General features: G+C 44.1%; 1 protein-coding gene across 6 annotated transcripts in view; it reads right to left on the bottom strand.

Moving 5' to 3' along the window:
• auts2a (activator of transcription and developmental regulator AUTS2 a) overlaps window positions 1-15,144 on the bottom strand; it is a 501,485-nt gene that overhangs the window by 191,067 nt on the left and 295,274 nt on the right. For all 6 annotated transcript variants that reach the window (XM_036560983.1, XM_036560986.1, XM_036560985.1 and 3 more), the window contains one exon: window positions 6-35. In XM_036560983.1, coding sequence (XP_036416876.1) covers window positions 6-35 — 30 coding nt within the window. The remainder of the gene's footprint in view (window positions 1-5; window positions 36-15,144) is intronic.

The following is a 15,144-nucleotide window of genomic DNA, read 5'->3' on the forward strand; positions in this document are numbered from 1 at the left end:
CTCACCTTATCTTCTTGGTCACTCTCACTGTCACACTAAAAAAAGAAAAACAGAAAAGCAACATTAGAAATGTATCAGTAGTTTACCATTACATCAGTAAACACAGAATACATCTGTTTCAGCTCAGATACAAAGTAATCTCCATATTACATCTTGCTGGACTGGACAATATCTCTGAATGAAAAACATAAATAAATAATAATATGAAAATGCTGAAATTCAGTATTGCTCCATAATTTAAATTTCAAGGTCCACTTAAAATACAGCCCTGGGGTGGGTGAAGTCTGGTGTCTGTTGGACTGAGAGCAGAGAGAGAAAGAGAGGCGATTTTTCTGGCACTCTATTCCCAGGACTGACCCCAGCAGGGCCCAGTGAACTCAGCAGGGAAGAGCATCCAATTTACAGCTATGGACCAGAGGAGCTCCAGAGGGCCTTCACTGTGAAGAGAGTCAGTAAGTAGGGGAAAATATACATGACCCTCTTATAATACAGGAGCAATAAACAGAAAACACACATATCCACACACACACACACACAAATATATAACATATTGTACAAACACTCAAGACAGTTCATATAATTCAGCACTGTTCACACATTCTTATATGCTTTTACAAGCTTCCTGCTTACCAATTGCTTTGACTGTGTAAAGACTTGCTCTTGCTTGTGAAGCAAATGGAACGCGCTAATAGAACTCATCGCATTACCCAATGCAAAGATGCCATAGCTCATTACTTTAGGATAAAAGGATATTATTGAAGACGGGGAGCAGAATTGACTTTCTGTAGCGTGACTCTTTGATTTAATCAACTGCTCTCTATTCACTTCTCATTCTCATGCCTGTCACTAACACAGGTGCTGCTAAGCAAGACTCTCACATATACCAGTAATGAGAGAAAGGAAAAAGAAATTGCAATCATTACTTTTCTTTTTTCCTCCATCTTGCCTTTCCAAAAAGAGAGACATGCAAATTTGCACAGAATGCATAGAGTTGACTATCAGACATGGGGAGGGACAAAGCAGACCAGAGAGACAGGCTACAAGCAAAAAAGAGTTGAAAGATATGAAAGACAACTGATAATTCTAAGAGTAAATATAAATGGTGGGATTAGAAATTCATCCAAATGTATGTGCTATTACTTCTTACAGATTCAGGTTGGAAATAACCCAGAGATGCTACCCCTAAAATGCCCATAATAAATTATACCACTCAGGTTCTGGGTTATTTGTTTCCATTACACCAGATTCCAACAAAGACATAATTTCACAATGGATTAAAGTGTAATGCAAAAAGTTTGGCTGAGAGAAATAAAAGGAAACCCCTTGTTTAGCATCACTGTACATTCCTCCATCAGATACTTCCCTTGCAAGTAGCAGAGCATTTAATAAATGTGCAACAAAAATTCTATAATAATAGTAAAGGGGCAGACTGGTCTTGTGCAAAAATCAAGCCTCTGGTACTAGAGACCAATGCGCAAAAAGGCACAACAAAGAATAAACAAATGGAAAGGGAACTGAAATAACTTAAAACACTCTCCACAAATGAGAAACTTACAGAGGTACCCCAAGGTGGATTAGAACCACAAAACTACATGGTTCCAAACCAGAACCCAAAAACCCAACAAAGGAGCATCAGGGAAAAGAGACTTGAGAGAGCAGAGAAGTAACTTAAAACTTTCTTTCCATTTTTTTCTAAACAACAAACTTAGAAATAGGAAGGAAGAGATTTGAGAATCCAGAAAGATCTCAAGGAGCAAGGTCCTTATAACTTTGTATGGAAATAAAGTAGCTTGAGAGGTCAAGAAACCCAAGAGAAAACTTGAGGGAGATACCAATTATCGGCCAGTCTTGTGTCAAAACTCTGAACTCAAGACTAAGCAGTGAGCAGTGAAAACACTCTCCTTAAATAATAGAGCCACAGGTTACTTAATTTGCCTCTTGATTATGGGGAGGGTGCTCTTTGCCTCCCAGTGTTAGCTAGACTTGGCCTATCCAATGGTCCAGCCTCAGGCCAGTACATTACAGTACCCCTCCCCAAGGAACGGATTCTGAAGTTCCTAAACCAGCTGCGTGATCCTGTCTGAAAACCCTGATGAGCTCTTAAAGGCCCCGCATAACGCAGAGGAAGCTTGTGAAATTCAAGCCATAATGGCAGGTCCTTGGCGGACAACCAAACCCATTGTCCAAGATGGAATGTGAGCCAAGGTGACCTGTCGCAAATAGCAACCCACTTGCAGGCCTCAGACGCAGCCAGAAGAGCAATGTGGTCTTTCTGCCAAACCTGCCAGCAGTGCTGAACCATGTGCTTAGCTGCAGGGACCCCTGAATCTGCTTCCTGCTATGGGAACATAGGAAGAGGATACCTAAACTGGCCCAACGACGTACTAGAGGGTGTTGTTAGCATTCTCTGCCTAGAGCAGGTGCTAAGCCAAGGAAGAAGGTTTGGCAGAAGAAAGATACCTGGAGGGTCTGCTTCAGGTCTTGAATTACCCTTTCCATCTGACCATTAGACTGGGGTTGAAAGTCTGATGACAAACTGGCAGACAAGGTGCGAAATACAAAATTAATCTCTTGGACCCCCTGAATGTCTCAAAATCAAAATCCTAGGAGGTCCCTGAAAATAAACTTACTATTAAGTTATGCTATTCATTAAGGAAAAATAGATACTCAAATGCAAATTCAGGGAAAGGTCTTTATTTATCCTACTTCACAACTGGTAAGCTTCTGTCTTTAATATTTTTAACTAACTATGCAGCACTGGGGCGGCATAGTGGTGCAGTGTGTAAGGCTGTCGCCTCACAGCGCCTCCCCAGCCAGGGGACCGGGGTCCATTCTGTGTGGAGTTTGCATGTTCTTCCTGTGTCTGTGTGGGTTTCCTCCCACAGTCCAAAGACATGCAATCAGGCAAAATTGTAGATGCAAAATTCCCCCTAGGTGTGAATGTGTGTGAATATATGTGTCTTTGTGTACATGTGATGTTTCCTGCATTCTGCACAATGACTGCTGAGATAGCCCCACCCCTCACGATCCAGGAGGATAAGCAGCTTAGATAATGTGTGTACGCATGTGTGTGTGTATGCAGCATTGGTTTGCCTCAGGGTGGTGCTATAACAAAGTAAATTCACACTGTTGGTCCTTCATAGCCTAGCAACTAACTATACAACGCGCTACTAAGGTGAGTAAGTTAGTAGTTAGCCAAAGCTGGAGTAGCCAGCCAACATGGGACCCCTCAAATACCAAGGCGTATTTCGCACACTGCTGGCAGAGACACATTGCAGTAGACAGAAAGCATTCCAGACGCTGCTGATAAATTGGGGTGGGGTCCCCAGTCCAACACTAGATCTTTTTATTTTATCTTTCCGAATTCCCAGTACCTGGAAAACAGCTCCTGTTATTCCACTGCACAAAGGAGGCAAGGTGGCAGACCTAAATAACTACAGACAAATCTCAAAACTGTCTTGTTTAGCTAAACTTTTAGAATCTTTAGTGAGGAGCCAACGCAACTCATTTCTTTATGAAAACTCTATCCTGTTTAATTTTTAATCTGGCTTTGGAGAAAGACATATCATCTCTGTGACCACATTGATTTTAAATGATCATTACATGGCCTTAGACTGAAAGAAGCACAGACTGCTGCCATTTTCATTGATTTCATAAAAGCTTTTGACACTGTTGATGTCTTCTTTTGGGATACTTACAAATAATAGGTTCTAACAATAAGCAAAGGAATGGGCCCAAAATTAAGCAGTGGCATTGGGTGACCACTAATGTAGATTTAATTTCTGTAACCAAAGGAGTCCTCAAGGCTCAATTCTGAGCCTTAGACTGCAAAGTGCACTTGTATGCAGATGACATGCTCTATACAGACAAATCTGCTCATGCAACAATAGAAAAATTCCAGTGCTCATTTAATGCTCTGTACAGGCACAATCTAATTTTAAATGCCAATAAAACCAAGTTTTCCGGATCTTCAAATGTTGTTTTTAATACTGTGAATTTACTACTTTGATAGCATCCAGCATTGAGCAATGTATTTCTGAGTGAAAATAAAGGTTGATTAAATGAGATCCCTGGGAAAACCGCAGACCATAACCACACGCTGAAGTAGCCACATGGCGATTTCCTTGGCTGAGGGTAGTTTTGGCAGGGCTACAAACATATACGCCTTTGAAAACCAGTCCACAATCACCACAATCACCTGGGAGGGCAACCCAGTGAAAAAATCGAGGGGAAAGGTGAGACCAGAGGTGTGAGGGTATATGCAAGGTTTTAAGCAGACCTGCTGGTCAACTCCTAGGGTCTTTGTTTTGGGAACAGACCAGGCAGAGAGCTACAAAGGCCCAGACATCTTTATCTAAGTGACTCCTGGATGACCTGTAAATGGGATGCATGTTCCCACTGCAGAGCCTGCGCCTGCATGGTGAGGGGACATAAGGTTTTCAGGGGGTACACCCTCAAGGATCTGGCTCCTGCCTGGGAGCTTCTTCCAAAATCCAGCGCGGTGGGGTCAGTATCCACGGCCCTGGGAGGACAGGCTCAGAGAGTCCCACTACCTGGAGAGGGCATCGGGCTTCGTGTTCTTCAAGGCAAGTCAATATTAAACCTGTTGAAGAACAAGGCCCATCTGGCCTGGAGGGGATTAAGACGGTCGGTGTCCTGGATGTAAGCCAGAAATTGATGTTCAGTTGATGTTCAGCCCCTCCAGCCAAAGCCTCCATTCCTCAAATTAACTTTCAAGAGCTCCTGGTTTCCAACGTCAGCCTGCGCTGAGGTGGAGTGGTACCTGGAATGAGATCAATTGCACAATCATTTGACCAGTAAGGAGGTAAGATTCAGGTCTTCCATTTACTAAAGACGTCCCAGAGGTTGTAATAGTCTGCAGGGACTTGAGAGAGATCTGGGCTATCTGAGTCAATAGCTGGGGGCCAGGGGAACCCCCTGTAACAGCTTTCTTTGGAGGACTTGGATGAAGAGGAGAGGAATCTGTTCAGTTTGTTGGTCCATGCACAGTGTAACAGGAAGGCGTATTGCGTTATAGCGTATTGGGTGATGACCCCAGAAGTGGCTGAACCAGAAAGTGGGTTCTTGAGGGAATTTTAAGGCTACTACCAAAGCTGAGTCAATAAAGTTGTCTGCAGCCCAAATCTACATGTTCCGAGGGTAATCGTAGGTCAAGATCCCCAAGAAAGGGTGGCCTTGAGGAATACCCCAGAGGACATGCAAGATGTTACTTCTTTCTCCAGTCTTACAGAAGTTCAGAACAGTCGGAACAGAGGTGGCCTGAGTGACAACAGAGGCACCAACCTTCACGCATTTGTAGGTCTTGCTCCTGCTGTAGCTGTAGGTCTTGGTGTGAAGGCCATCTGCTGTCTAATTGCATAGGCTGCAGATTAGAGTCAGGAAATGGGAGGAACAGGAGGAGCCAAAGGGACAGGAAAAAAAAAGACGGGGCTGGCTTGTTGAGTCAGTCTCCCATTAACTACTGTGCTCTTGCAAACAATTGGGAAGCCTGAGGGTGAGTGTGAAGATCTCCAGTGGCCGACTATCTTTCAACTTTTCACTTAAACCTTGGTAAAATGTGGCCATTCTTCTGGGTTCCATCCACTTACAGCTGCAAGTGTGCAGAATCCTCATAGTCGGCTTCCAAACGCTTGCCCTGGCGCATGCCAAAGAGATGTGAAACAGCCTTCCTACCTGAGACTGTAATGTTCAAAGGTACTACAAATGGCAGCTGTAAACAGGTCCTAAGATATGCATGCCTTAGGTTGGCACTCCCAAACTGGGGTGGCCGAAACAAGTTCCCTACCGAATAGGAGTGAGATAATAAATGCCACCTCAAAGTGCTTGGTGGGAAAGCGGGATAGTTGCTGCATGAAAGCCAAAGCTCACTGAAACAAGAATCCCTGACAGTGCTCTGCATTTCGTATCTCTTAGGAGCGGGTAGATGGGGCTCAACACGGGTGCCATGTTCTGGAGCTAAAAGAGGTAGAGGTTCTGAGGCAGCAGTAGCCGCCAGATCTGGAGGCCTCTGTAAGGCCTTGTAGTTGTGACAATATCTGTTACAGGACTTGCTCATGCCTGCCAATATCAGCACCCTGATTGATGAGGGCAGATTTTAACTGATCCAGCTCTGCTGAGTCCATGCTTGCTCAGTCTTTCTACAGTGGGGCAAACTGGTCTTGTGCGAGAATCAAACCTAGGCCTCTGGTACTACAGGTCAATGTGCTCCCACAGTGGACAAAGATAGACTCAAGTGCAAACCTGAATTTAAAAAAAAGAAATAATATTTCAACAAAGAATAAACAAAGGCAGACCTGAACTAACAGGGCAGATCAGCAAAAAAAAAACAAAAAAAACAAAGAACTTTGCAAACTGGTCTTGTGCAAAAACCAGACAGTACAAACCATGGAACTAATAATTCAGAATGCTGCCACACAACGGGGTAAGCTAGGGGAATGGACGGAGAAAAGACAGATAAAAAGTGATAAAATCACTCTTGACTGGTAAATGCTGACAATTTGTTCATCCTTTAAGAGGAGTTCAATTTGCCAAGTACATGGCTAGTAACAAAGTAACAGTTCCCATGAATGTATAGTGGGAGATTTACCAGTTCGAATTCTTCTTAAGGTATTTATTTCATGTGTATGCCACAAATAAGCTAGACAACACAGCATCTGAATAGTACAAAAAAATGGTAGCCTTTTTTACCTGAATGCTTGAGCCAGGCTTCAGTCAGTAATTTCAGTTACAGAGGGAGCGAACGTTAGAGAGTCATAAGGAAAGAACTGCTGGTATCTTGGGTTTAATGATAGCCTTTAACCTAGGTTTAGCCTTAGCACTTAGCAGTGTGCCTCTGTCAGTAAGCCGCATCACAAATCGGCGTGGTCTTGTGGCCTGTTGTACCAATCAAACTGAGAAATCCACTGAAAATAAGTGGTACTGAAAGCAGGAATGACTAATATTTACTAAATTCCAGCAGAGTCCGACACGTGCAAGTGTACGAGACACATGCATGAAACAAGTGGCTTGAGAAATTCAGATGTGAAGCAATATTTAGCACTGTCAGAAAAACTGCTACTCCTGCTTACATGTATACACCTTAGGTTTATCTATATATTGTTCAGTCATATTTTTAATTGTTTTGCACAATAAACTACATTTACTTCAGTTATTAAATATTATTTTTTTTTACCTGTGACATAGTTTCTGTTTTTCCAAATCTCAATGGAGGGAGTGTGGCTGTTTTCTGCACTTTAATCTTTAGTCTCTCCTTAGTCTCTCCTTAAATAGCTGTCGCATATTACTCTAAATAAATTACAACACAAGCATTCAGAGGCTAATTTTTCTCTGACAGCCCAGCACATCACCGGGGTCCAGCTCCCAAACCTCCTGGATTTACCAAATCTCTGTAATAGACACGAAAGACTGGATGTCAAGTAACCACTTAACTCAAACAAAACAGAGGTTCTTCTTCTTGGTCCAGAAGCTTCTCACTTGCATCAGGTGGTACATCTGTGAAAAATCTTGGCATTATTATCAACCCTGAAATTGCTCTTCAATGCATATATAAACAATATTACTAGAATTACTTTCCTTCATCTTCTAAATACTGCCAAGAATCTGTCCCTACAGGATGTGGAAGATAGCTCATGACTTTATTACCTTGAGTTTGGATTACTGTAATGCCCTGCTGTCTGGATGTTCCAGAAAAAAGCCTTAACAAGCTTTGGTTAGTCCAGAATGCTGCAGCCAGAGTGCTAACAAGAACTAAGTGGTCTGACCATATTAGCCCAGTTTTATCGCTATATTGGTTTCCAGTTAATTCTGCATTGAGTCCAAAATTCTGCCACTGACATATAAAGCTCTAAATGCCCTTGCTCCTCAGTACCTGAGTGAAAATGAGAATGTTGGTGGTGTTGTCCTGCTGCTCTCAAAGGGCTCACTCAAGTTTGCTGACGGTAGAGTGAAGGGGTACAGGGGTACATTTTCAATGTAGCCGAGCATTTACAACATCAAAAGGGATTGAAAAAAAATTTAAATGGAAATTAATCAGGTTAAATTAATGAACAAAACTACATAAACAAATGAACAGAAAAGCAAGACAAGGTAAAAGGCAAAAGAATAAGCCAATTAATCAAATCTCAGAAATATAAAATAAAACCAAGATACTTAACCTATCAATAAGATTTCAACATAAAAGGATAAACAGGCAATCTAAAATTTAAAATAGTCCAGCAAAAGGATTATAAAAAGCAATAAAAAAGACAATAATAGAAATAAAAAAATAAGATTATTGGGAAGAAAAAAGTGAAAAAATAAATAATAAAAGTAAGAAAAAGTTAAACTTAACTAAAACTGAAGGTGGTTAGAGACAAAGTTTAAAACGAGTGAGTGACACTAGCAAGTTTTAGAGACTCTCGTAGTAAATTCTACCTCACTTTTAACTATAGTTAAAAGCAAATTTTCCCAGTTCAGGTACCTAGGTACCTGACAGGTGAACTGGAACTGGTCACTAGAGCGGAAATGATAATTACTGTTATTTGTAAAGATCATAGATGAAATATAAGCTGGCATTTGGCTAGAGAGTGATTTATAAATAAAAATAATTAATATGAGATTTGTTCATGGACATAGAGTATTATGGTTAACTAGGAGTGTTGGTACTGTCATCCTGCTGCTCTCACATGTTCACTCAGGTTTGCTGACGGTGGAATGGAGGGGCGCTGATATCTCAGGGAGCCCTCATGTCTCTTGTTACCTGCCGGAGTCTCTGCTGCACTCTGTTAATACTGTAATCTGTGATCAGTCACTCTTTACAGAACTAACTCTCTTTGTGTTTTCTTTTTCTTTGCTAAATTGAACAACTCCCTATCCTGTGCGGTCTGATGCTGTTGCTTCTTCTGCCTTGATCGTGTGCCCACTGCTCCCCTGCCTTCTGGACCGGTTTGACCACCACTGAGCTTCATGCTGTACAACGCTGTGCAGACCTCACCCTCATGAACTGATCCTCCTGATGATGATGCTGCTGCTGCTGCTGCTACATAAACTAAAACTAATCTAATTATCCATTGCTCCCGTTTTTTAATATTTTATACTAATGCTGTTTGTTGTCCGGTGTGGACCAGAGGAGGATGGGTTCCCCTTTTGAGTCTTGGTTCCTCTCAAGGTTTCTTTCTCTTCCTCTTAGGGAGTTTTTCTTTGCCACTGTTGCCACTGGCGACAATCATGGGGGCTCAGACCCGGATTTTTCTGTAAAGCTGCTTTATGACAACACCTGTTGTAAAAAGCGCTATATAAATAAACTTTGACTTTGACTTGACTCTGTGACTCGCTCAATGCTGAATCCTGTCAGGGTAGTAATATTCACAGTATTAAAATCAATATTTGAAGATCTAGAGAACAGCAAAAACTTAGTTTTCTTGGCATTTAAAACTAATTTGTGCTTCTACAGAGGATTCTGTAAGGCGTTAAATGAGCATTGGAGTTTTTTATTGCTGCATATGCAGATTTGGCAGAACAATATAAAATCGTGCCATCTGCATACAATTGCACTTTCTAGTCTGAGGGGAGGCAGTGAGATCACTGATATCTATATATCTTGAATTAAACTTGACCCAGTATAGATCCTTGTGGGACTTTGGTATTGGGAGTTAAATCTGGTTTATGGTTACCCAGTGCCACACACTGTTTTCTGTCTTAGGGGTAATACAATTTCTCTGTATTGCATTATTGTTAAAGCCAATCATTTGTAAGTATCCTAAAAGAAGACTGTGATCAACAGTGTCAAAAGCTTTTGTTTGTCAATAAAAATGTCAGCACAGTGCTTCTTCCTGTCTAAAGCCATGTGGAGATCAGTTAAAACCAGCATAGTCACAGAGATGGTGCTATGTTTTTCTTTAAAGCCAGGTTGAAAGTTAAACAGGACAGATTTTTTTTTTTATAAAGAAATGATCTGAGTTGGTTATTCACAAAAGATTCTAAAATATTAGCTAAACATGACAGTTTTAAGATTGGTCTATAATTATTTAGATTTGCTGCCTCCCTGCCTTTATGCAGTGGGATAACATGAGCTGTTTTCCAGATACTGGGAATTCTACAAAATAAAATATAAAGATTAATAAAAATGTAGATACAAGGTACAAAAAGATAAATGGTAAAGGTAATATGTTCTGAAATACCTGGGCGGCAAGATGTAGGAAATAAGGGTCCAAACCATCCTCACCTATAGCTTTTTGTGGGTTGATAGCAGTGAGAGCATTAGCCACTATATATGGAGAGAGAGTCTGGAGTGTGAAGAGACCATGTCTCTGGGCAGCAGTAGAAGTGAAGTCAGACTGATTTGAAGGCAGATTTATGTCAGTATTTGCAAATATTTGACCGGCTGAAAAAAAAGTACATTAAAAGCTTGGCAAAGTTCTTTCTGATCAGCTACCAACTGATTGTCAACTAAAATTTTGGTTGGGATAACAGACGAGTTTTTGAGATTTTACTGCCTTCCAGAAATTTTAAATATTGGAAGAGTTGGTGATCAAGCTGAGATAATAATCCAAATACCTTTTTCTCAGTAACCCCAAACAATTTGTGTGTTTTGTTGCTGAGCTGAACGGCTGCCCATTCTGTGTGATCTGATTTTGTTGCTTCATCTGCCTTGATTGAGTGCCCCTGCTCGCCTCCCTTCTGGACCAGTTTGACCACCATGGAGCGCCCTGCTGTCCAATGCTGTGCAAAAAACCTCACCCCACACATCTGAGTATCAAGGTAACAAGAACACCAGGAAATGTGATAAGGTAAATTGGGAGAAAAAACTGATAGACATCTGGAAAGCTCTTCCTGTATCATTAGTGGCTAGAATCAATACCATCTGGTTACCCTTTCATGATTTTTTTATTTGTTCCAGTCTAGTGCATTTATTCCTCTGAGCTCTTTCAAAGAACTGAGTAGTATTATTACATCTTTTATATGGAATTTAAAAAAAAAGAGGCCAGAATTTCACAGAAACATTTAAGTCAACAAAAATCAGTGGAAGTTTTTAGTTTACCCAACTTTAAGTTATATTACTAGGTAGCTAATTCAAACATTCTCTTATTTTTGTTCTGGCACTGTTCAGATTACAACAGCAGCATTTCTTTTTAGCTGTTCATTGAACAGTGAAACACATCAATAGCACTACACTTCAGTACCTCAACAGTAAATATAGTGAGCCTGCCACAAATGAATTCCTCTCTATTCCCTCTTTCATGGATCCCCAGTCTCAGACTCCCAGTCTCAGAATCTTACGTAGAACAAGAGAAGTTGGAGGGAGCCAAAGAGCAAGCCATTACAAGGTTGATGTCTCTACTAGCTGAGAAATACACGAAATCAGGTTGACACAACTGTTCAGATGCAACTGGCAAGCAAGCAACCTGACAAGCAACAAGATGAACCTGAAAGTGGGCCTAAGAAAATTCAAAGTAAAAATGCCTAAATAAAGTTCAAAATAAGAGTCTTTGAATTATATTTGTATATACACTTTCTGGATTTCTAAAATTCATTCTGGTAAGCAGAGTACCAAGTAATTTATTGTTGACACCACCAATTTCCATTTGCCCTGAGTTGTTCTGCTTCGGCGCCGGCAGATTCAAGTCTCTCTCTCCCTTTTGGCTCTCTCTTCTTCAAGCCGCTGCAACTCAATTGTGTATTCTCATTCAAATCAATATGGCTCTACAACATTTTGGAAACAGGCATCCTCAAAGTCCTCAGTGTAATCTCCAATCTTCCAAAAATAGGTAAGAAAACTGTAAAAATAAACTGTGAACTGAACCTGCTCCTGGCGTTGTTGTGCGGCTGCACCTACAGGCGAGTAACTCACTGATCTCAGTTGAGAGTGCGGTTTTGAGAGGAAACACAGAAGTAAACCTGAAGTAATAGTTTATACTAAAAATAAGTTTTAGGCCAAACTATTATAAACTTTATAACAAAACTATGACAAAACAATGTCTCAGAGAAAAGATGGAGGAAAGCAAAGACAGACCGGAAAGAAAAGTAAAGTAAGAGCCCCCCCCCCATCACTGTCCGTTGCGATGTTTCTTAGCAGACGTTGTCTTATGCTAGTTAGGTAGACACCATCCAACCCTATGTTTCAGAAATGAATATCACTGCATGAGCTTGAAAATATTCAATACACACTGTCAGACACTGTATCCTGTACTATACACAGCGAAAGTCACATGCCACATGTATACGCTGCCGGGTTCTTTAACATGAACGGATCTGAAATGGACTGATACACGGTGGACATGTGTTTTGTGGTCTGATGAGTTTCATCTGACTTTTTCACACCAAACAACCAAACCTATGCTGGTCACTTTCAGTGGCTTCAAACTAGACTTTTTAGTCCTTTTCTCCAAACTATTAACTCTTCAGTCTTTCGTCACTGCTGCTGCTGCTGCAGCTCGTCCCTTTCTCTCTGTTCTTTTTAAAAGGCGCTCACGCTGCCAGCCAGATCAGTATCAGCTGTCTCTCATTAAGGACAGCATGCACCTGAAGGCAAATTAAAGTGGCCTCACTCGCTGTTCTCCTCTCCCCGGTGTCCTCGCTCGGAGTTCGAACCCTGCCTTCCTGCCGGCTCTTGCAGCCATCATCGGGGCCGGGGACAAGCACATGCCAAAGGTAAAACATCAAATATTTTGTTTTTGTACCATTGTCAATGTAATACCTTTCCTCCCCCAGGATACGCACACTCACGTAATGTTATTTCTTAGATTCTGTGCATAAATATATGTGAATCATTTATTTGCATCAAGTTGCTGTTTATCTTAATCTTTGTGCCAGCCATGTGAGAAAGCATGTTCAACAGGACATTACATTCATCTGCTGTACACTGTTAAACTGAATCTCCTTTTCCCTTACATCTAAACTTTGAAGGAGCACAAGCAGTAATCATCTACTCAGTCATGCCATTGTTTTAGGCTCTGCACCCTCTTAACCTCTGCAAGCAAAAACAACCAACACCACATCAAAGCAGTATGTGTACACTACACTCCCAATCCACTGGTCACGGCTTAACTCTCAGAGAACTATGCGGTTTCAATTCATAAGTGCTGGAAGCAGAACTGCATGAGGCCCTCCCAAAGCATGTCACCTTTCTTACTTAAGGTTAACTTAGGGCATAAAGCATGCAACTTTTTATTTCATGGTCTATTTACTACTGTATTATAATTGGCAATGGGAATGGCTATGAAATTAACTGACAGTGATATGAACCGAGCAAATGCAGCCAGTGAGGTTTCTTTTGATTCAGGCAGTAGTTCTAAAGGTTCAGTGAAGAAAGAAAGGCTGTAAGCCTAACTGCTTCTCTCTATATCCTCCATCCCCCCTCAAGCCACCCATCTCAGTTTTCATGCCTGTCTCCCTGCACTCCCCCTCTCCCTTTGCCTGGAGGCTATGGTGGGTGGCAGGGAGGGAAAGCTTGAAGGATGGCAGCCATTGCCAGGGTCAGCAGTGACAGTGCCAATTTGAAAAGCTGCCGCAGAGGGCTATGTTGTACCCTTTCTTTCTTCTCATTCTCTCCCTCTATTGTTCTTCCTCCACCTCTCCTTTTTTCTCTCCTATCCTCCCTCCCACAGAAAAAAGATGTCCATCCTGATGGTTTTCTGATGCATACCATAGTGCAGCAAAATGTTTTTTCCCCTCCTGCTGCCTGCTCCTCCATCTGCTGCTGCGGCTCAGGCACTGCCGGCCGCCTGGCTGTCACAGTGTGCTGTGAAATTAGCCAGGGAGGTGGTGTGCGCTAGTGCTAATTACATTTTAATCATTGGAAATGTGTTGGCAAATCAAGGCTTGATTGCCATCTTGGAGCTCTTGCACTCCTCCCTGCAGAGAGAGAGGGAGGAAAGAGAGAGAGAGAGAGAGAGAGAGAGAGAGAGAGAGAGAGGGGGAGGGAGGGGGGGGAGAGAGAGAGAGGGGGAGGGAGGGGGGGCAGAGAGAGAGAGAGAGAGAGAGAGAGAGAGAGAGAGAGGGGGGGGGAGAGAGAGAGGGGGGGGGCAGAGAGAGAGGGAGGAGAGGGAGGGGGAGGGAGGGAGGGGGGGGAGAGAGAGGGGGAGGGAGGGGGGGGAGGGAGGGGGGGGGAGAGAGAGGGGGAGGGAGGGGGGGGGGAGAGAGAGGGGGAGGGAGGGAGGAGGAGGGAGGGAGGGAGGGGGGGCAGAGAGAGAGAGAGAGAGAGAGAGGGGGAGGGAGGGAGGGGGGGGGCAGAGAGAGGGAGGGAGGGAGGGAGGGGGGGGCAGAGAGAGGGAGGGAGGGAGGGAGGAGGGGGGGCAGAGAGAGGGAGGGAGGGAGGGAGGGGGGGGGCAGAGAGAGGGAGAGAGGGGGAGGGAGGGGGGCAGAGAGAGAGAGAGAGGGGGAGGGAGAGAGGGGGGAGGGAGGGGGGCAGAGAGAGAGAGAGAGGGGGAGGGAGAGAGGGGGAGGGAGGGAGGGAGGGGGGGCAGAGAGAGAGAGAGAGAGAGAGAGGGGGAGGGAGGGAGGGGGGGGCAGAGAGAGGGAGGAGGGAGGGAGGGAGGGGGGGCAGAGAGAGGGAGGGGAGGGAGGGAGGGGGGGGCAGAGAGAGGGAGGGAGGGAGGGGGGGCAGAGAGAGGGGAGGGAGGGAGGGAGGGGAGGGAGGGAGGGGGGGGGAGAGAGAGGGGGAGGGAGGGGGGGGGGAGGGAGCAGAGAGAGGGGGAGGGAGGGGGGGGAGAGAGAGGGGGAGGGAGGGAGGGGGGCAGAGAGGGAGAGAGAGGGGGAGGGAGGGGGGCAGAGAGAGAGAGAGAGGGGGAGGGAGAGAGGGGGAGGGAGGGAGGGAGGGGGGGCAGAGAGAGAGAGGAGAGAGAGAGAGGGGGAGGGAGGGAGGGAGGGAGAGAGAGAGAGAGCAGAGAGAGGGAGGGAGGGAGGGAGGGAGGGGGGGGCAGAGAGAGGGAGAGAGGGGGAGGGAGGGGGGGCAGAGAGAGAGAGAGAGGGGGAGGGAGAGAGGGGGAGGGAGGGGGGCAGAGAGAGAGAGAGAGGGGGAGGGAGAGAGGGGGAGGGAGGGAGGGAGGGGGGGCAGAGAGAGGGAGGGAGAGAGAGGGGGAGGGAGGGAGGGGGGGGCAGAGAGAGGGAGGGAGGGAGGGGGGGGCAGAGAGAGGGAGGGAGGGAGGG

The sequence above is a fragment of the Colossoma macropomum genome, unplaced genomic scaffold (genome assembly GCF_904425465.1).
Source record: "Colossoma macropomum unplaced genomic scaffold, Colossoma_macropomum, whole genome shotgun sequence".
In the NCBI taxonomy this organism is placed as follows: Eukaryota; Metazoa; Chordata; class Actinopteri; order Characiformes; family Serrasalmidae; genus Colossoma; species Colossoma macropomum.